Below are 22,434 nucleotides of genomic sequence, written 5' to 3'. Positions count from 1 at the left end.
AAGAGCAGCTTTGTGAAGAAAATCCAAAATAAATTCTTGATTCTTCTCAAGCACTAAAGGCTTTCTTGTCTTCTTTTTTGGCAGATGAACAATGCTATACTCTGTCATGTCGATGTGGTGGGAATTACACCGTCTTCAAGAATGAAACCAAAGATGTTTCTTTGGTTTGTTGTGACACATGTTCACTTGTTATCGAGATCCTTCAATGATTGTTTCAATCAAGCACATTAAGCATTACAAACTTTTAAAAAGACTGGACAAACAGGGAACAGCATCTGCTAAAGAAAAGTATGTTAAAGAAAAGGGGGGCACCACAAGAACAAGTTCAATCAGGCTTAAGAAAGGAAATGTGCCCATTTGCCGACATAGCTCTGCAGGCAGACGTGAGGCTTGGGTTTTTTTTTCCTTCTGCAACTAAAGAGCCAGTTATTAAAAACCTCCAGAACAGAACACTAAGTTCTGTACAACTAGAATATATCTTATGATCTAAATGACATTTCTTTCCCAGAAAACAACAGAGTAGCTTCTTTCAATCTCAGCCTATATCAACTATACCTTGGGCCCTACCTCTTAGGTTAAATCCTTTTTAACAGCTCAGATGACAAAATTTAATCAGGAGGCATACATCTGAGAATGCTTTGAAGATAATGAAGAGTAAGGTGCATTAATGGGAAACAGGAACATTTTCTATTTCTATGCTAAATATTTAACTTCATTAAATCCTCACAAGGAGTTGAGCCTTGGAAAGAGGTGGCAGAGACTCACAGATTAACAGGCTGGTTGTCTCCGTACTAAGTAGCAGGTCCAGTGCCTACACACTGGACTGTAACAGTGCATCTACATTAACTTTTCAGCTTAGAGCAGGAGCACTTTTTGAATTAACTCTCATCTGAACAAACAGAGTCTTCATTCCTTAGAAGAAAACTAACCAGGAAACTGTGCTGTGATCCCTACAGGGCAGACAGCCCACCGGGCCAAACTAGAGCCCGTTTAAGGAAAACCCTAAAAAACGCACATAAGTGACTAGCAGATCCGGAACCCCACTGTTACTGTTTTCAGTTCCAATCCTAGCATGCCACACTACTTGCTAAGGTAGGCAGAGCCGATGTGTGGCTCTGGATGTATGACAACATAATAGTGCGTTGTGCCTTTTTCATCCCTTGTTAACAGTCAATACTAACCTTGGCTTGTAGTAAACCCCAAAAGTTTCTAATAAATCCAAGCACTTACTGTGAATAGCCAGAGGAAACAAAGTAGGAGGCATATCATTTTTGTTGATGACAGCAGTATATCTTTCCCACTTTCAAGTTAGGTGCAATCTCAGAAAGAGACATTTTTGTCAAGTAATAATTGTTTTTTATTCTAAACAAAAATAATTCCATTGATTTTAGTAGAAAATATTATGAAAGCTGGCAGTAGTCACTTAAATCTTTTAATCGTCAAGAAATCTATGGCCATTGGGGCTTGCACGTAGAAATCCAAAGTCATTCAGAGGCCATATCTGTAAAATAAAATAGTTACAAGAGATTTTAATCACAACTCAAAGTTCAGTGTTTTCATTTGTTATTGTTGTAACTGTTTTATAACCTCCATAATTTTTTAGCTCTTTGGTTGACAGGGTATATGAACTTTTCTCACCTGTGTGTTTCTTTTACTAGGAGTAATAAATACTATGTATCAGGAGGAATCATCATTCCATAGTGGCTGGAGACAACACTAATTTATACACAGCATGCTTTGCTATGGAGACCCTCAAAAATTACTTTTTTTTTTTTTCAGCCTTGGAAATAAATACATTCCTAGAAAATACTTGCAAAGTTTTCTAGCTTGTAAACCTCTTAACAACTTAAAAGACAAAGTATGTATTTTTGATCCATCTAGAAGAAAGAATACCATGAGCATCACCTCCCAGTGAAAGCAGTTCTGTGAGGTGTACCTTTGTATTTTCAAGAGGGGCATTTGAACTGCAAACACCAAACCTTGGAAGAATATTCCACAGGCTTACAGGTAAGCTTATACCATGCAAATAGGTATAAAGTGGGGGGAGTGCCTGCCACCATCAGGGGCTCCTCTGAGAAGGGGACTACGATATAGAACAAGAAGCAGCACAAATCATGACCAAGTACAAGCACAAGTGTCAGAGAATGATGCTTACTAGTAAGAAAAAAATTTCTCTCCAGAAATTAACTATATAGCTGTTCATACTACTGAATGCTCCCAGGAGTACTTTCCTCTGAACATTCACTAATTACATGTAGGCTGGTCTTGGATGCAAAAAAAGTAATAGGGAATCAAGGACATTCTCTTACACTCTGTCCTTTGTCTCCCTTGACTGCCTGTGTCTCTTGCAACACGTTCTTTCAAAGATGACACGAGGGGATCAGCAGGAAGAAGGGAAAGAGATGATGTTGAGGAACGAATGCCCTCTGTGGCTCTAATCCCATAAAAATCTCACAGCCCCTGCTCAAGATGAAGCAACCTGGACAGAGAAAGATGATGCACTACCTTGTTCCCAAAGCACCTGTCAGTATGGTGTTTATCTTGCTCATTTTTTCTTAAAATTTGGTCTTAAAGGTATGCTGTCACCTCCCAAGAACAGCAACTTACTCTTTAACTGAGTGTATGGAACAGCCACAACACAGAAGGAGCCTTTGCTGCTTTCTGTGTGGAGTGAAAAAGTAATTTTCTCAGTTTAAAAGCGAAAGCATAGTGCCAAGGTTCAATGTTTCAATCCCCAGGACTTGTCGCAGCACTAAAGGCAATGACAGAAGAGGCAGAGGCAGTTAAGGACAGGCACAGCAAGATGTACCATCAACTTACTCCTAGACTGGGAGTGTGCGCTGCTAGAAGCGCCCTAGACTTGCCGCTGTCAGGCCCCTTGCAGCACTGTGCTAAGCTGCCATCAGTTGGATTGTGCCTGGGCCCTCAGGAAGACAGAAGGATGAGTCATTCTCGGGACCTCAAGTTCTGTGGAGCTGAAAAAAGCTCAAAGCTCTCTTGTGCAAGTATCTTCAAAAATACATGTCTTTTTTGGCATGTGCAGTTAGGGAGGAGAATGAGGAACACATGCTGATACAGAGAAATACAGAGAGGTAACGTCTTGTCTCTACGTGCGTATTAGCCAGTGAGCTATTTTAGGTTCCACACAGATATACAGAGCTACAAACCAACAACAGAAGGGTATTCGTGATCTTGGTTAGAAGCAAAGCTACAGCATTCAAGGCTCTCCAGAGGGCCTGTGCTGGCTGCAGGCTGGGTGTCAAGTCTTTGTTTGGCCTCAAAGGCAAACAGGAGTAGAAGGGAATAGGAATATCCCATATTACAAATCTAAGCTGATCTGAGTGAAGGCCCAGAGAAGGAAGATTCTTAGGCCATTCACTATAGCACAAATCTTGTTTCAGGCAAATCAAATCGCACCTATTGCAACTTGACTTTCTCTCAGTGAAAGTAATCAAATTTGTTCTAACTATTGTTTTGACAATTTAGTTTCAAATTCGTCACAGTAATCTTAGTGGTAAAGTTAGAATGAAAATGATGTTTTATCTAGTCTGCATGCAGGAGAGAATGTGAGAAAGGAGGAGATGGAACAAGCCTTCTCTGTGAAACAAAGACATGCCACTGTGTGTAGTAATTCCCAAGTCTTTTAAAGTTATGACAGAAGTTGACTGTGACTTGTTCGTTCAAACTGGCTAGTCCAATTAGCAGCTATTTCCCCTTGCCCTCTTTGGTTTGGCCTACATAGATTTGATCTGATGGATGGGGGATAAATGGGGCTAACTAGCTCTTTTGAAGATACACTACAGGTCTATTTTTGACATGGAGCCTAAGTCCAGGGAATGCAGAGGATATGCTACCTAGGACAGGATGAAGCATCAGTTCTGTCAAAGTGGGATTCCCTAGGCTTTTCCTGAGTTTGCAGCTACTTTGATTTCAGCGGCCTTTTTACGGAATGAACTTGTCTCTCAGAGTGGTAGTTGATATGGTGGGCAGGGAGGAAAAGGGGCAAATATAATTGAATATCATTATTTCTGTAAGGGTTAAAAACTGGTGCACGAACATTGACTGAGAATCTTGGGTCTAAACTTAACAGATAAGTTACAGAGAGAATTAACATTTATGTTTTGTCAAGAATAGGTTGCCTAAGCAAACTTGGTACAAGCTTGCTCTCTTGTGTTGAAATCCATTACTTCCTAATTAGATTTGTTTTGCATCTATTACTAAAAATGTAACTTAGCATTCAAAGGCACGGCTACATCTGCTTCTCCAAAATCCACTTTAAGATAAAGCTACATAAGCTTCCATTCTCAAGGCAGTAAAATACTATCTTTTTAAACAAACAGTATTCTGGAGTCCTAAAGTACTTCTTCAATATGTAATATCTGTGTGTAAGTTTCATTAATTTTACAGAGTTTACTGCTTGCTATATTTAGGGTTCAGTCCTGTCAGTCACTTCATTAAAGTCTCTCAAACATCTTCCTATTTGGGCTACAAGCTGGACACAAATTTGTTGCTGTGGAGAGATACTGTGAATAATTATGGCTGTCCACATACATAGGTTCTTAATATATACATTATTTGCTAACAGCCCCCTTAAAGTAGTAAACACAGTTTTTCTATACTAGTACATCAGTTGGAGAATATTTTTTTTCAGTCAGGTTATTAATACCATATTCTTATTAAGAGGGCCGTCAGCATATTAGCATCATTGTATTTTAGCAGTTAATAATCCAAGCTAAAACTTGGGTCATAAAAATAGCACTATTTAGAATCAGCATTTTTTCCTCTGGTGTACACAGTAAGGCAAACAATAGAGAGAAGGAACAGAGAGAACTCCATAAAAACTAGGGAAGAACTCAAAGCAAATGCTATCCAGAAAAAACAGAGGTCAGACAAAACTTGATGGTGGGGCTGAGGGGGACGTGTTATTTGAGGTTTATTAAGCAGATAGTGATTATGGTCAATAGCAAGGTTTTTTGAAAAGTCTTAAGTTGTGTTCATAAAAACTGTAAATTGACTAAATAAAACTTTGTTAAATTGGAAAGATCTAATCTTCCCTGTGCATGTAATACAGCTGTGCTAAATTATGTTTTTGTGGATGTGTTGCAATATATGGAAAACAGTTTTCAAAACATTTTTTAATTGTTCTGAATGGCACCATTTTAAATCTAGCTTTCTAAAAGCTGGTGCATAAGTCTGCAATACATACTCCCTTGTTTCTTAGATTAAACTTTTTATGGAAATAAATTGTGTTAGTTTCTTCTTTTTGGTAAATGAGTAAATGAATAATGCAGGTAATATGAAAAAGTAATTTAGTGTGAAATAAAGCTGTAGAATTGTTGAAACAGAAGGAGAAGGAACCATGGAGGTTTATACAATATTAATTCAAGGCATTTTTTTTAAATAAAAATGTGGCAGACAATTATGGTGGCACAGATTTGACTTTACTGTTAAGGCTTTTTCACAGACTTAGTCTAAAAATCAACAAGGCCAGTCTACATGTCTAAAGTATGTATGCAAGTCTTAGAAAGATAACCTTTTCCTCCATTTTGTTTTTTGAACTATGGAACTACACTTCTCAATTTCCAACAATGAAATATGCAGCTGCCCTTTTCTACCATTTTGCAGAGGCAAGAGTCAAGGATAGAATGTGTATCTGTGCAGTAAGGTGTATGTGTGTGCACGTGTGTACGTTTGTGTTTTTATCAGGTTTGGATTTACTTGCAACATAACTCATTCAGTTTTCAGAGGCAGTGACTGCTCAAAGAGTACTGCTTAAAAAACAAGTCCTCCCTCAAAAAAAAACCCCACCATTGCTGAATTATCCTTTTACAGCAAGTGGCTGGTGTGTTCAAGCTTTCCTTTATGTTAGCTTTGGCCAGACAGTTAAGGAGGCAAGTTTTAATACCTAACACCAGGCATTAAAAATGTATTAATGCAACTGTTTTTAGATACTATAAATATATATACCTTAAAACAAATGCGTCCTCTTATCAGTCCGTAAGGAACAGGTCCATAGCACCTGGAATCTGTAGAATTCCTGAGATTATCACCTTCTAACCAAACATGTCCTTTAGGCACCTATGATTAAGCAAGATTGAAATGTAAAAAGAAAATAGAATAGAATGGTATTAAGCATGGTTTGCCTTACAATATATTCTCTGATTTCTGTGTTCCGTATTTCATGACTGTATAATGAACTAATTTTTTACTGAATCTAGTAAGACACAGTGCCAGATTTGGAGGGATGAGAAGGAGTGCTCCAAAGTATCTGTTCTATCATGTGCTCAAAAACCAATGGTTTGCAACAAAAAATCCAAAATGAAGATGTAAGAGGTTAGACCAATGTGACAGGGTCATTAATTTAATAGACTTCAAAAGAGGTCATTAGGATGTTGACTGAAAATCTGCCCTCCTGTCGCAGTAACAGCATGAACAGGGCAGCCACACACTCATCAACATCCTGGGGCCAGCACCAAGGCTAGACCTGTTAGTAGATTCATGATGAACTAACTGGTAATTGATTGTGACATCAATTACGAATAATCTCATCATTTTATCGGAGTAGGCTTGTCAAAGTTCTAATTAAGATCACAGTTCATTCTATGTGCAGGCAGAATCCACAACACATTATATTGCAATAATGATGATCACAAAACAGCAAATCCCCTTTTATAATTTGAAAATTAATGATGGTGACCTTATACTATATGACAAAGACCTTTCATTGCCTATATATATTATGCATTAACTATATTACATACCATAGATTCATGGCATTCACTGACTGACTCAATGACAAAATGAGAAATAGCAACATAGCTGTATTAGTTACCGAAATAAGAGTCTACGGCTTTCATATATGAAAAAGTTGCTACTGTAAGTCTTAAACTAAGATTTCCGCTTGGAATATACAGCACTATTTTGATATGTTTTTTTAAAAACATTTCAGATAGAAATAACCTCTTACAAGTCACCAAATAAAATATTTAATTATTATGCTTCTAAAATTCTAAACCAGGCTGAAAATTTAAAAGTAGTGACATATTCTCAAGCTAGGTAATATTTAATGTGGACTTTTAAGTTAACATACATTTTTCCAAAACCAGTATGTACTTGAAACATTACTATGCCCACAATTCAGAAAAAAACCCAATATTTAAGAAACCCAATTTCAAATGAAACTCGAGATTGAGCAGTATAAACACTAATGTTTTAGAAATAAGCCACATGGACTCATAAATACAATAGTCTATATATACAGAATTCAAGGATAACAGACTAAACAAAATAAAATACCACTCTAGTAGTAAAGTCTGGATATAAATTATTAAATATAAAACCAGGTCCCCTAGATAAACATTTGAGGAAAATGCAGTTGAAGGGTAATTGTTGGTACTTAAGCTATCTGGGCAGGTAACACTTACTGGGAACGCTGTCTTTAAATAAGCCTTTCAGGCTCTTGTTTAGTCAGGCTCTCACCTGCCTGTTACCAAACTAGGATAGCGTGTGACTCGAGAGTCCCTTTGTTGAGCTGTGGCAAATGTGTAAGCTGTGGATTAAGAACCAGTAGTTTGTCTCCGTCAGTAGCAAAAATAGATACTCATGGTGCAAAGCATATCTGAGCCTGTCCGTCTCCTGCCAACCGCCCCCCTGTACTTCTCCGGTACCCCGGATGCGCGCTTCAGGCGCGTCAGAGGGCGCACATCCCTGCCTCAGCGTTTCAGAATCTATACATGGAGCTGCTAGACCAGCAATATGTCTAAACCCTTTTGAAACCTACTGATACTGTCTCCTTCCACAGTCTCCTGTATAAAGGAGTGCCGCCTTGTTTGTTTTAAACTGATCTGCTAGTTCCATCAAGGTCCTTTACTTCTTGTTCTCCCAGTCCCTCAACACAGCAATTTCATATTCAGCTTGTCTGCCACCTTTTGTTATTCTGTAGGCTTATCAGATTGCTGGCATGTGCACGGAAGAGCTGTCTCTGGGAAGGCCAGTTGATTTCAGCTAGATGACTTTGGCCCTCCTCCTACCCAAGCAGCTTGGCAAACAAAAATAACCAAGTAGAAGTCAACTTAAAATAAATACATTTTAAAAAATTCTATCCAGAGTCAAATGACCTGTGTAGAATATACATCTCATCACATGTGGAAATGCATTTTTGTATAGGTCTTTATTGGAGAATATACTGACATTCCTATTTTCCTCAAAAATTCTGTGGTATACAGCCTATTTAGAATATCCAGCAGCAATTGTTAGGTTAGTTGGATATTCATCTTCACTTGTTTGCAGTGTAGCCACCCAAAGCATTCACTGTGTCCACATCTTGCATGAGTTAGTTTGTTTTTCAGGTGCACATCACAATGCAAAGCAGCGTTCTGACCTTTCTGGTGCAAACTCTCCTGTCCAGCATCTACCAGAATTACAAATCGTACATCAACTACTGTCATTTTGAAAGACTATCTCAGCAAATATACAGAAAGAAGAAGCATGAACTACTATGAAAGGAAGATGTTTTAATGAAATAAAAAAGGAAACCCACATTAACATTTCACATTTCTGAAAAAGCATCACTTCTTGTAATGCGTTACTGTTTCACACACAGGACACTACCAGCTCCCCTTCTACTTTACTGGTTCCCATGCTTTCTTGCTTTCCCCGCCAGATTCATAGGCAGAACGTGAAGCTCATCTGTTACTATGTGAAATAAGGACCCACTTGTAACACAAGTATATCCAAACACTTCTAGACCTTCCCATCTTTCTTCCATGCTCCAAAAGTACAAAAAAATAGAATAAAGTGCTTTTTCCAGCTGTGGCATATCACTTACTACTTCTAATACTACTAATTGCTTGCCTGGACAAGATGTTCATCGTTTGCATTCCAGATAGAACATTTGCATTAAAGTATATTCCTATATCCTGAAGTTCACCACCTACGGTAACTTTTGTAGTTCTCCATGGAAGGTATGACAGGACCCTATACCTCTAAATTTGGCCTTAAGAGTCCCATCACAATGTATGATTCATCTAGAGATAATAGAGTATAATACCTTTGTATGGTGCCTGTCCATCATCTAGGCACTTCACTACAACCTAGAATTAAGACAAGCAATAAAAATCACATGAATTACATGAAAATGTTAAAACCAAATACCAGTGACAGGCCATAATCATTAATTAAAAAAAGCTGTTTACACCCCTTTGAAATAAAGGCTGAAGCCAGAATCCTTCAAGGGTTTATGCACCAAGCTATTTCTGGACCACTTCACTGATTTCAGTAGGATTACTCACATTGAATAAAGTTAACTCTGAGCATCAACCTTTGCAGAATCGGGACCCAATCTGAAATGCCTCAAAGCTACGCAAGCACAGTAGCTGGAAATAAGATACATTTTTAACCAAAGGAAAAAAACCAAAACCAACGAACTATTGAAAACTTGTATTTGTAGTGAGAATATATTAATTACACACCAATAGGCTGCTACTGCCAAAAAAACCCAAGGCAATGGGAAAGCCACTTGCTTGACAATCACAACATTGCATTTTGGTATCTACAGGCCATGGACCTCTTAGACAAAATTAATTGTATCAAAGAAGTACAACTGAAATCACAGTTACCATTACTACACACAGAAGGAGTGTGAATACAAAGAATACTGACAAGAGTGCCAAAAGCATTAACTTAGGCTGGGCAGCATTTCAGTTCTCCTTTACACATAGGCCAGAATTAAGATGCGAGTCTCACAAGCCCGACAACTGAATTTTCACATAATTAACTAGTGCAAAACCAGCAATTCCACAGCAGCGCAGGTTAACGTGAAAACACGCTGCCTCCGATTGTCTGCAGACTACTCTCTTTGCCTCGGCAACCCTTGTGCCTCTGGTTTTGTGCAGATTATCTGAGGATTTATTTCCAAGGAGCAGCAGCTCTCGGGCAGAAGCGGTTATCTGAGATGCAGCCTATATGCATGAGACTACAGCACGCTGATCAGACACATCACTCTTCCCCCTTCCAAGCCTCTGAGTGCTCCAGCGCAGGAGCAGATAGACCAGAAGAGCAAGATTATCATTTAGAGCAACTGAGTTTGTAGCAGCAGCTTATTCTGTTTCAGCTCAGATAAATTACCATCTTTCACTGCAACAAACTGACTAAATTTGCAGGGCTGGCGGCATTTACTTAGTGGTATAGTTAAAGTGGCAAAACTGAAGCACAGGTCAGGTATTTGATGCATACTTATGTGCTGGTTTTGGCTGGGATAGAGTTAATTTTCTTCACAGTAGCTAGTATGGGGCTATGTTTTGGATTTGTGCTTGCAAAAAACAACTTACTAGCCTAAAACATTAATTTACCTAAACCGGCAGGGGAAAATCAACAAATAATTATATTCTTTTGGTCTTTTCACATGACGCCAAACTTTGTTCTTTGAGTAATCTCACTAACTTCAAAACCAAGAGATGAGATGTCTGCACTGCATTAACTGGTATACTAGAAAACTAATATACATAATTTCATCTGTTAATCTTATTTGCAGTATCTGCCTCAAAAATACCCCCAAACCCAACTAAATGAAAGTAGGCTTTTGTGGGCTGGGTTTTTTTTGTTTTGGTGGGGTTTTTGGGGGGTTTGTCACTTTTGGGGGGGACTTTGGATGGGGAGGTACTAAAGATGGGGAAATAGGGATTTTTAATAAATAAGTGGCGAATTATAAACATGAATCTCTTGCAGTCTCTCCTTTTGGAATTCCAAGCAGTCTGAGTTTGTCAAAGAACATCAGCATGTACAATCAGCTGGGAGCAGATGAAGTTTGAACTTTTGTAAGGTCACAGGTATTCACATCACCTCCAGCAATATCAAAGTTTCAAACTTAAGAAGAACTTTAAATCATTCCTATCTTTTCTTTTCAGTTCAGAGGCTTCCTTCTTGAGCTATGATAAGAACTAATCTCAGTGCTGGACAAAAGAATAAAGTCTGCAAGTTCTCATCTATCCCTACTAAGGTCTATTTAAGTGCCTCCTACTTTGGTACAAGCAACAAATGTAATTGCTTCATGGCCTGCGGGTGTTCATTTAACAAAAGAAGCTTTTGTGAATAAACCACAGGTGTTACCTTTCTTGATTAAAGTGAAATATGATGAAAGAATCTACAATATCAAATGACAAATTTACTAAATACTGATTAAATTGCCTTATTTAAGTAAATTGCATCTAGTTAGGATAAAATATACACCATAGAAATGCAGGAGTTTGTTTTATCACTCTATACTTAAAAAGTCTTACATAGCTATTCCTTAATCCTTTATTTATTAATTCAGAACCAAGAGTGAATAATGCTTAACAGATACTCTTTTTTAATGATCCAGTTGCTCTAGGCACCATTTCTATAGGCTTATCATAAATGTTATTCATATTAAGGCTGCCATCTATATAAACCCCAACAACATTCATTAGCTCAATATTTTCAAAATCAGCATAAGCATTTACTTTTTCTTTTTTGTGCTGGAAAAAGCTATGAAATGGTAGTAGCCACACTGGACCTTTAACAGCATAGCAGATTTTAAACCAACATCTTCTAAGTATCACTAAAAGGCTGCATTACCTGGAATTTAATACTCCTTAAAAGAATATAACAGAATGAATTTACCTTAAATTCATAGGTACTTCCAAACAGTTTAGCATTGTCCTTTTACTTATTGAACAGTTTAAGCTGCTTATGAATAAGACACAATGTACTTGGCCCAGTTTGTTTAAACAGACATACTAAAAGGAATACATTATGACATTATGACCTTGCTCCAGATTATTATGAGACGAGATGACAATGAAACACCAACAGGTTTCTATACAGAAATTAAATTCACTCTGATTAAATATTTATATTACAAATTCATTCTCTATATTGTCATTGGTTGTTTTAATAGAAAATGTATAAAAAGGTAAGATATGAAGACTTGTCCATCTTTAAGTTTTGAAATTAATTATTAACCAATATTAGAATCACATAACCATCAATGGTAGCAATGTTAACTCATATACTATGAGGAAACTAAAGTGTATTAACTTGGATTTGAATTTGTAAGACATTTTTCTCTATCATGCAAGCATAGCAGTTGAGCATTGTTCTTTAATAAAAAATTGGGGAAGCTGTTACAGTAATCTGTCAAAGCATTCACTGGTTATTTGAATGTTTGGTTTTTAACCATTGTTGCTCCTTCTAAAAACTTTGTGTCATGTACAAATGGCTACTGCTGTTCCTGAGCTTACTTACCTGGAACTTCAAAGGTCTGATCACTGCACTCACTGCTTCACGGGAAAGGTCACAGAATTTTCACATCAGCAGTATCTATGCCAGTCAAATGATGAAAAAATATGCTTTCTCTCATCACTTTTTGGCTGTTGCAGAAGTTTTCAACTGTGTTAAATAATAATTCAAACACTTGCATGCATCGTTTACTTTACTTCCATAAATATTCTCATTTAATATTCAGATCTACAGCGTATTGTTAAATACACTGATCTGAATCAGCCTGAAAAGCTATATATCCAATTTAAAAAAATCTCTAGCTGCAACCCTGAATTTAAATTATTGGGCATCATTCCTTTTCTAAAAATATTATCAGTGAAAATTAAAACTTAATAGAATTAATAAAAGCTATGAGCAAGTATTATCTGTCATGAAGAATAATGTGCTGATTTTGCACACACTTTCTAGAACCTCTCTCTTTGCATTAAAACAATAGCTCTCTTTTGAAAACAAAAACACTTTGCTTTAAATAGTGAAAAATTATCTAAGTTTTCTTAATCCATTACAGTTTTGAAATTTTCGTATTTTATAGATGTTCATAGGCCAAAATGTTCAAAAACAAATCTCCTAGCTACATTTAGGAACTTCTGAAAAAAAATTCAGAATATTTCTGTGACTCATCAGTCCAGACTGTTATTAGCTTTCTTGATTTATAGAAGATGAATATTTTGGAAGAAAATTATTACAAATCCAGCAAAGATTACTTAACAGTTTGCATAGAATTTTCTCACAGCAATCATTAAGTTAATTATTCATTAATTAATCATTCTTTTCTTCTCTAGAAAACAGATTATGTAACAGGGTCACCCTAAAGTGTAGGTTTGAGAACAAAAACCTATGGGTTCAAACCCCAACTGGAACTTACTGGTTAAAACCCATTACCATCACTGGTGTGCCCTGGACAAAGGCATACCTGTACAGAGTGCTCTAGCCAATAAGCCTGGTAGCCACGATGGCCAATAAATACTCTGAGCAGGGTTAAGGGATCTGAAAAGTAGCCTCTGGACCCATCAGGAGCAGCCTGAATCTCTGCTAATCCATCCCAGGCCTCAGCACTGCATGGTCTCATCATTTAAGACAGTCGGCAGGCCTTAGCTGATATGTATAGAGGAAGAAAAAAAATGAAATGGGTGCTTCATTTAGACATGAAGCTGATATAGGCAGACTAAAACTTGTGCTCAAAATCTTCAGTGAGTCCTTGAGCAGTTGGTTTCATCGTCCTGAGTGGCTTCCTAGAAGTTATTGGTGAATTTGGAGCAGAGGAATAACAGAATCATAAAATCTTGAAGGTTCAACCTGATCTGACCAGTAGAGCCAAGACTGTGTTCCACAGACAAAAAGCATCTAGTGCTACCAATTCAGACATGAGTGATCTTGAAACAACTTTCCCTCAAGTCAACAAGGAGATTTCTTCATGGTTCTCCTTCAGGAATGAATTGGCTGACCAGAAGAACCGGGGCAGTACGGCAGAGCCTGGGCAGCGCTGCTCTCCCCCACCCCAGCGTAGACCAGCTGAAAGGGGCAGCCGTCTCCTCTCGGTTCAGACTGTGGGGAAGGAAGAGCTGCTGGAGAAAGCAACGTAAGAGACCTCGGTGGGAGCTCGTTCATTCAGGAGCTGCGTTTAAGCTGAGCGTCTCGGTGCTGTCCTGTGCCTGAGCTACGGTGCGGGCATTGCCCGTGCCTGGCCACCCACCTCCCCGACCCCACGGACCCGAGGATAAGCTCTGGTGAACGGTACTGATGCTGTTGTGTCAAGTCGTGCCGCTCGTATGTTCTTGAAATATCAAAACCAAAACTGCAAAGGTAAAAAGACCAATCCACTTGAGCAGAAGAAACCCTGGAAATATTGGGAAGGAGACTGATAAAATTCTGTGTGTTTCTCTTCCTTTGAATAATTTAGTTTTGACAAATCAGAATTTTGATTTTAAATTACTTCTCAGAAAATTCAAGATTAGCTCTAGTCATGAACTCTCTGTACAGGGATATAGAGGGAACTGCAGACGGAACAAATCTGCAAACTAAAGTAGTATGCCACATCAGTTCTCCTTTCCCACCAGACTTTTATTATACCTGCTGCTTAAAATTATGGCATAACTTTCTCTTAAGCCTCTAGAATGCTAGAACTAAGGAGAAGAAGAAGGAGTAAGATACTTCCTTTCTCCTGACCAGCAACTATTAAAACTTAGCTTACCGAAATACTAAACCATGAGTGTAAACTAGCTATTAGGATACCAAGGACAAAGGAAGAAGAACCAGTGTTTCAAGAACTTTAATTGCTAATTAGGGTATTTTAAAGAGACTATACAATGGTATTGACCACTCTGAAATATCAAACTATTTTTCAGTGTCTTACATTGTGCATCCGAAATCTGTAGTACTGTCTAGTGATGAAGACATTGTGTGGCTTACATTAAAACTACGTTATTCTTAGTACCAACATAATATTCTTACTGCATTTGACAAGGACTGTTTAAGAGTTAATAGCGCTGCGTAAGACCACTTCTCTGATCTGCAAACACAGTAAGATGCATTATCTTTGGAATTATGTTAGCTCTAGAGTTAACCACAGGATGAAGAGATGCCATCTCCGCAATGAACCTCATTTTAGCACAAGGTAAACATACTTCCCCCACATCAGCTAGTCTCACAGCATTAGTGGTGTGTCGTGATTGATTACCAGCAGAGTGTTGCTGAGATATGGATTTGTATCTCAGCTTTTTATCACTATGACTTGCAAAAGGGAGTTCCTTATTTACAGACTCTACCTGTATTAAGTGACATTATTAGGTACTACTTTTGTTTAAGTGACACAAAAGCTTAGCATATTGGTGGTTTATGACATACAAGCTGTTTTAATCTGATGACTTACCCCTCACTTTTTCAATTTGTAAATAGGAGCTGCAGCATAAGAACATATGGTACTAAAGAAATTAAAGCTAAAGTAAATGGCATTAAAACAAATTCAACTATAACAATAGGATACTCAATCTGAATTATAAACCTGGATCTGTATTAAGACTTTTAAAAACAGGAAATAAAAACATAAATATGAAAATTAACCTTTCAGGTGTTTGTTTTAAAGACCATTTCAGGGGTCTCCTGTGATTGAGTAATTTCTTTATTAACCCTCATTACTTAGATCTTGTAGTTAAATGAATAAATCAGTAAAGATATTTTTTAATAATTGAAACTAGGTCTGAATACCACATTACTAAAAAGCAGTTGTTTACCTTTTTAACTTTTGGGTTCATATCACATTGCTTCTGATACTGTAAAAATACATTATGCATTCTTAAATGTTTATTACAGTAAATACACTTGCTTATATGTATAAACACCATCACTGAGCACAAAATCAAAGAGCCCAGCAAAACTACCAGTCTAATGCTCATATTCCATACCAAATACCAATTAAAAAAAAAAAGAAAAATTACATTTTCCTAACTTTGTAATACTACAGCAGCTTACTCAAAAAAAAGGAATTTCATTATACTTTTCATGTAAATACGAAGATTTCCATCATTATTATTCTGCAGATAAGCTCCAACCTCTAGCATATGAAGCATCATGTACCATAAAGGGTCCAAAGTAAAGACGTTCCTTATGTACTTAAATTTTAATTTAAGCACGTGCTTGATTTATACCAATCAATTTGCTATGTGGGATTAGTTCCATCATTTTATAATCCAACAACGACTCCATCAAAGACATTTTTTTGGTACAGCCTTACACTTAGGGCACTCTGACAAAAATATTTTTTTCATATGATGTATTACTTCAGCTAAGTATAGCAGCAAAAGTGTTTTTATACCACTATAAAGACTTTCACATAACTGCCACTGCTATACTGCATTTCTACTCAACTGAAATATCTCTTCAGAACAACTTATTCAACTCATGTATGGTTTTTTTTATTTTGTCATTTTCATTATGGCTTGGAAGGTTGGTTTGTGTTGGGTTTGTTTTGTTTTAATCTACAAGTATCTACTTGGTTGTTTGCAACAATAAAGTATCTCATCTGTGTAATTTTACAAAGAGCAAATTGTAAACAGGGTTTTCTATTTTCGTACCTATATATATATAAAAAAGCCATCCTGAGAAGTATGTTCATGAATGAAACAGGATTGCAAGCAGGATCTCATTTTAGCATTCTCTTAGGCTTCAGTATAAGAATCATGTATGATAGTGCTTCTACGCACAAAAATCCCTAACTTAAAATCTGTAAAATATGCCAACGATGACACAGCCAATGCAGACTAAGCACAATTCCTACTAACATGACTATAAGGATTCTCCTTTTGGGGCGACAAGGGAAGCAGCTGCTTAGAGGTGGTTTCACTCTCAGCTGTGTTAAGTATGTCGTACTGCCGTTATTCCGACATCTCCAGTAACTGGCTAACTCTAACACCTAACCGTGAGTTGGCAAATGCCAGCAAAGAATGAAGCAGAGGTTTGAACTGCCTAATGTGGTAGTAGCTCTGGCATCTGATACTTTTTATTTACTATACTGTAATAAGCTTGCAAACACGACAGGAACTATTCACTATCGCTCCCCAAAACAGGAGACAAGTTAGTCAAGGAAAGCTGAGCAGTTCACCGTAATAAAACCAAACAATCCTCTGACCTTTCACACTTTGGAGTCACTGCATTCAAGTATCACTCAGAGATTTCTCATTTTAGAAAAAGCAGGTAGTAGCCAAATATAAACAACAAAACTCATGACAATTTCTAGGCTTTGCTCACTTAAGGAGTACCTGCAGTTGTACCTTTTTCTCTGCAGTCAGACACCCCAGGCAGCACTTCTGGCCTTTTGGGATCCTAGGCAAGGCCTTTCCTCCATTTCGCCAGTCTTTTTTTCAAAAAGCCAACTCAGGTTAATTCTTCTCAAGGAAGTATCAACAAAACAAATAACCAGTTCTCTGTACATCTGCTGCTGCTATTTCTTTGAAGAATTTTGTGTTTGAATTAAGAGAAAAAGTGCATAGCACAGTGATTCACTAAAATAAGGAATCTGATTCTACAATTACCTAAACAGAGAGACACATCACTTTTCCCTCCCCAACAAGAACAATTTACTTAGTAAATAATCCAGTGTAAGTTACCAGTGTAAAGTGCAGATATCTATGTTGAGAATATACTCTTCTGTAAAGGAAGTGTCTCATGAACAGATGGAAAGATCTACCTCTTCAACAACCACTAAAGATAGGAGGAAAACACATGCACACTAACAAACAAGAGCATTTCCATTTAGATCATTTCTCCCCCTAGATACAACTTATGATGAAGAACTAAGAGAGCTTGCATGTCACTTGGCCGTATTTCCATACATTAGCCTTTATGAAAAACATACACAGGAAAACAGGTAATGGACTCTGCATTCCCTATCCTCTCATTCTCCTTCCATTTTGTATGAAAATTGAAGACAAGAAATCTTACACCTAAGGCAAAAATTGTTCTGCTGGATATTCATTTCATTACTTCAGGGTTTCCAGAAAGGCTGACATCCTGCTAAGTACAAACCTTTCCTGAACTTCCTTTTCAAGACTAAGACAAGTGAGGAACAAGATGCTCAGAGAAACTCAGTCTGCATCTTCTGTCAGCGTACACAGAATTCAGGTTTCCATTTCAGGTCATTCTGCTCTGGGAAATTCATATTTCATCTAAAATACTACTCCCATAGGAGCTAGAAAATTTCTTCAACTTGGTAATAAAGGTGGGTTGGGGTTCTTTGGGTTGGGTTTTTTTTTAGTTTTTTCCTTAATTAAATAGTAACACAATTTAATTTATGGAAAAACTAATACTCTGTCCTCCCCTTCAAAACATAACAGAGAATGAGTTCTTTCTGTCCATGAGTGACAGAAGCGTAAACGGAAGCTTCAGTGGTCCTGGCACTTGATCAGAAGGGCAGATTAGAGGCAGGTACCTGAAATGTCTCGCCTCCACACTGGACTGGAAGAAACAACAAATTCAACCCCTCAGAACAAGGTATGAATCGTATCCTTCCTTTCTGGACCTAGGTCTTGACTAAATCCAGACACTGAATCTAGACACAATGTTGACAAGAATTTTGCCACTGATTTGAGAAAGGACAGGCTCCACTTCAGCTGCTTAACACAAATGAAGCAACAGGACCTGAAGGCACGCTGGTGAAATTGGCTGTCTTTATGGTAGCTAAACTCTTGAAAGATTTATCTATCACAAACTGTAGCTGGCTACAAGGAGCATTCCATAAAATTTTCTACCTTCACAGCACAGGACTTCAGCTATGGGCCAGATGCTAATTCTTCTTATTCTAATTGTGAGGATAAAGTGGATATGAAAAGGCAACAGAAGATCTTTGTTTTAAGATGCAAAACACCTGTGCAAAATCTGATGCCTCTACAAGGTGCTGAACAGAGGTAATGGTCAAACATGCTTTTGGGAAAAAAACCTACATTTTTCTGTGTCAAGGTTTAACCCCAGCTGGCAACTAAGGACCACGCAGCCGCTCACTCACCTCCCTCACAGTGGGATGGGGGAAAGAATTGGAAGAGTAAAAGTGAGAAAACTCATGGGCTGAGATAAAGACAGTTTAATAGGGAAAGCAAAAGCTGCGCACACAAGCAAAGCAAACCAAGGAATTCATTCCCCACTTCCCATGGACAGGCCGGTGTTCAGCCATCTCCAGGACAGCAGGGCTCCATCACGCCTAAGGTGACTTGGGAAGACAAACGCCATCACTCCGAACTTCCCCCCTTCCTCCTTCTTCCCCCAGCTTTATATGCTGAGCATGACGTCCTGTGGTCTGGAATACCCCTTGGGTCAGTCGGGGTCAGCTGTCCCAGCTGTGTCCCCTCCCAAATTCTTGTGCCCCCCCAGCCTGCTCGCTGGTGGGGTGGGGTGAGAAGCAGAAAAGGCCTCGGCTCTGTGCAAGCCCTGCTCAGCAGTAATGAAAACATCCCTGTGTTATCAACACTGTTTTCAGCACAAATCCAAAACATAGCCCCATACCAACTGCTTTGAAGACAATTAACTCTGTCCCAGCCCAAACCAGCACATTCTGTGATCATGATCTCTGATGATTTTTCTAATGATAGCCTAAAAAGAAGTTGCCAAAAACATTTTGTCACAAATCTATCCAAACTTCTTTTGTCTATCTGCATAGAGACAAGTGAGCATTAAGAATACTTGTTCCTTTTTATTTCATCTGGTTTCCTAATTTGTCCAAAAAGTCAGGTAAATTACTACTTTTCCAACCATACTCAGAAAAATTAAAATATTGTTACAGTGAAATATAGACATACACTATAGTTTTGAAAGCAAAATTCTCAAAGCTATTGCAGAGACAGAATTTTTACTTCTTAGTGTTTAAAATAGAGAAACAGTTTTGCCTTCAGACTAAGCCTTTGAGTCTGCCATCTGTACTGCACCTTATGCAGAGAATTTTAGAGTATTCTTCCAGGGAAGAAGACCTAAGCAAAGAGCAGAGCAAAAATATCATCTGCCTACACTTCCTACAGAGACAAAAGACACTCACAAGACAACTTGCCATAAAGCAGAGTTTACAAATTACGACATTTTACTGTACATATACAAGAAGAAAGAATAATTTATGAATGTCATACTTTATTATGATACTCAAATATTGCAAATCCTTTACAGACTACCAGGCCTACTTAAATAACCATTAATGTACAAAGCAAGAAACTCTAATACTTACATAGCTGTGACTCTTAAGGAAATCTGAAGGGTTGCTTGTGCAGACTTTATCCCCTTCCAAGCCAATTACTCTTTTACAGATATTTGATTTGGGGTCATTTGGGCTTTTCACAATTACAATATCTCCTCTGAGAGGAAAAAACAGAAACAAAAACAAACAGAAGAACTCTAAGTACAAACTATTTGGCTGAATACAACTGCATCAACGTGTATACTCCAAAAATATTCACGTACATTAAAGTTACTTCCTTCTGGTGAAAATGCTTGTCTACAATTTCAGTTTCTTCAGTTTCACTTGGGGTGTAATTTTACACACAGTTTTTTAAAGTACATTTGGAGAGATTCTTTGTTATTTAGATCATTTATGAAACATTTAAGACTACATTTTAATTGACAATGCTCTGATGACATGAATGCCATTTAACTTGATCCTATTGCTATGTAAACATGGAACAGAACAGATTCCGTGTTTCTAAATGTTATTGACCAAATGTTATTCTTCCAATGGGACTTCAAATGTCTAATCTGAGTCTGTTAGACCTTACATTACTTTTGCCTCTTGATTATATACATTAGATTGTACAATGAAACAGGCCACGACAAAATGGGTGAGGGCCTTGAGCCTACTGTGCTCTACAACACAGTAATAAAATGACATTTGATAAACAGTACTTATACCATTTGGTCACTTTCCTAACAACCTATGTGAGCACAGCAATACCTACAGCCTGGTTTTCAAGAAAGACAAAACTGCTTGGAGAGGAGAAGTTACATTCACACAATAGAACTGGTTTAGGGAAAAAAAAATGGGAGTTTTTCCATTGTTTGAACAAAGCTGTAAAAGTGATATAGACTATATCCTAAATGAATTCTGACAAGTTGTTCAATGGGCTGTATGTGCTGATTACTTTAACTTCGATCAGACACAATGAGAGGAGATTTACGGAAAATTACAATTCAGAAGCAGAATATATGAAAAATAAAGGATGGCTAGAATGTGGTTATTGACAAGCTCTGGCAAAAGGAACGTAAAATCTAGTCTCAACAAAGGAGCATACTTTCGAATGCAATAAAAGTGGCGGCTAAGGTTCTCCGAAAAGACAATATCAGAATTTTGAATGGTTGGTTCCATTGAAGGTCCAGAACACTGCAAATTAAAAATAAATGAGAAAAAATTACTATTTCCAATTACTTTTATCTAAAACACATTAATATTCAAATTATTTGCTAATAAATTAGAAAAGGTGTAACATAAAGAACAACTAAAAAAGTTAGATCCTCCAAGGAACACGTGATACATTTAAAAGGTGAGGAGAGCCTCCAGAGCACCTCTAACTCTGTTACAGCTCCGTATTCACTCAGGATTTGTCCTGAACTGGGCTAGGTGCTACGAGCCCCTCCTGATCCATTTCAGCACCTATCTGCGGGAAATTATTAGGAGCAGCACTGGAAGCTCTGCCAGCTTAGTCCTTTCTTCAGCCTCTGCAAGAGAATCATCACAGAAGCTGCAAGAGCAGCTCACAGCTAAACTCCACTCTGTCCAGCAGCAGATCTGCTAGGTTTAGAACCTGGGGAGGAGGGGGGGGAACAGAAGACATCCAGGAATCTGCCTGCAGTTGGAAACAAGAGCATTTCCTATGGCGTTATTAGCGACTCCAGTCTTTCTGGAAGAATGTACTCTCTGCAGAATGCTTAATCATAGTTTCCCATTTGCTCCAGTGATGCCTCAAACAATAACTTAGAAAAAACAGGAATGCCGAAAGTAGAAATAACTTTCATAAAGGCTGGACCTGCCTCCAAAAAATAGGCTTTTACTAAACACACTTTGAAAAAGCTTTAATGAAAATTAAGAAACCTGAAATACTGGCATTAACATATATAACAATTTCAGTATTATAGTTTTATTTTCTTTTAAATGTCATGAAAATGAAAAGTTACCACAACAATTCCTCCAAGGTACTCAAAGGCACAATGCGCTATGCAGCCATATTGCACAGTATACCCAACAAATCGAAAGGTTTTTCCTAGGGCATTGCGAAGCATGGTACAGTGTTACGTCGTTCAGCTGGTTCTAGTCTACAGTAAAACAGAAGAATATCATTCATTTGATAACAACCTAACATTTACAAAATGATCTTTTGTATTTAACAACTCATGGACAATATTTTGTAAGAAAACAGTGAATAAAAAGAGCAAATAATCAGATATATCTGAGATTAAGATAACTTAAATGCCATCAAAAAGTTTTTTTACTATGCAGACACTTCTACATGTACAATCAATGGACCCCTCTCACCAGCTTATTAGTAAGATTCAGTTGAGTAGGACCTGAAACGAAAAAAAACCCACCTTTGCCAAATTAGAGAAATTAATGGGAGAGAATGGTGTCAGTGCTCTCTGCTGACACAGCTGGGCTTCTTTTAGTCAAGACGGCAG

The 22,434-nt window shown here is 37.7% G+C and overlaps 2 protein-coding genes across 3 annotated transcripts in view; one reads left to right on the top strand and one right to left on the bottom strand.

The window, feature by feature from the left end:
- Positions 1–1,539, top strand: part of DNAJC24 (DnaJ heat shock protein family (Hsp40) member C24) — a 38,991-nt gene extending 37,452 nt beyond the window's left edge. The window contains exon 5 of the mRNA XM_075048205.1: positions 85–1,539. Within this exon, the coding sequence (XP_074904306.1) occupies positions 85–209 (125 nt within the window). The 3' untranslated portion in view covers positions 210–1,539. The remainder of the gene's footprint in view (positions 1–84) is intronic.
- IMMP1L (inner mitochondrial membrane peptidase subunit 1) overlaps positions 1–22,434 on the bottom strand; it is a 54,092-nt gene that overhangs the window by 15,058 nt on the left and 16,600 nt on the right. The window contains exons 2-6 of one of the 2 annotated variants that reach the window (XM_075048203.1): positions 21,937–22,074; positions 21,057–21,145; positions 20,000–20,126; positions 5,968–6,078; positions 1,231–1,501 (exon numbers count right to left, since the gene is read on the bottom strand). In XM_075048203.1, coding sequence (XP_074904304.1) covers positions 1,433–1,501; positions 5,968–6,078; positions 20,000–20,126; positions 21,057–21,145; positions 21,937–22,041 — 501 coding nt within the window. In that variant the 5' untranslated portion in view covers positions 22,042–22,074 and the 3' untranslated portion in view covers positions 1,231–1,432. Of the gene's footprint in view, positions 1–1,230; positions 1,502–5,967; positions 6,079–18,849; positions 19,216–19,999; positions 20,127–21,056; positions 21,146–21,936; positions 22,075–22,434 lie in introns of those variants that run through there. The other variant, XM_075048204.1, reaches the window with a different exon arrangement.

The sequence above is a fragment of the Buteo buteo genome, chromosome 16, assembly GCF_964188355.1.
Source record: "Buteo buteo chromosome 16, bButBut1.hap1.1, whole genome shotgun sequence".
In the NCBI taxonomy this organism is placed as follows: domain Eukaryota; kingdom Metazoa; phylum Chordata; class Aves; order Accipitriformes; family Accipitridae; genus Buteo; species Buteo buteo.
This window is presented reverse-complemented; position numbering and strand designations above follow the sequence as displayed.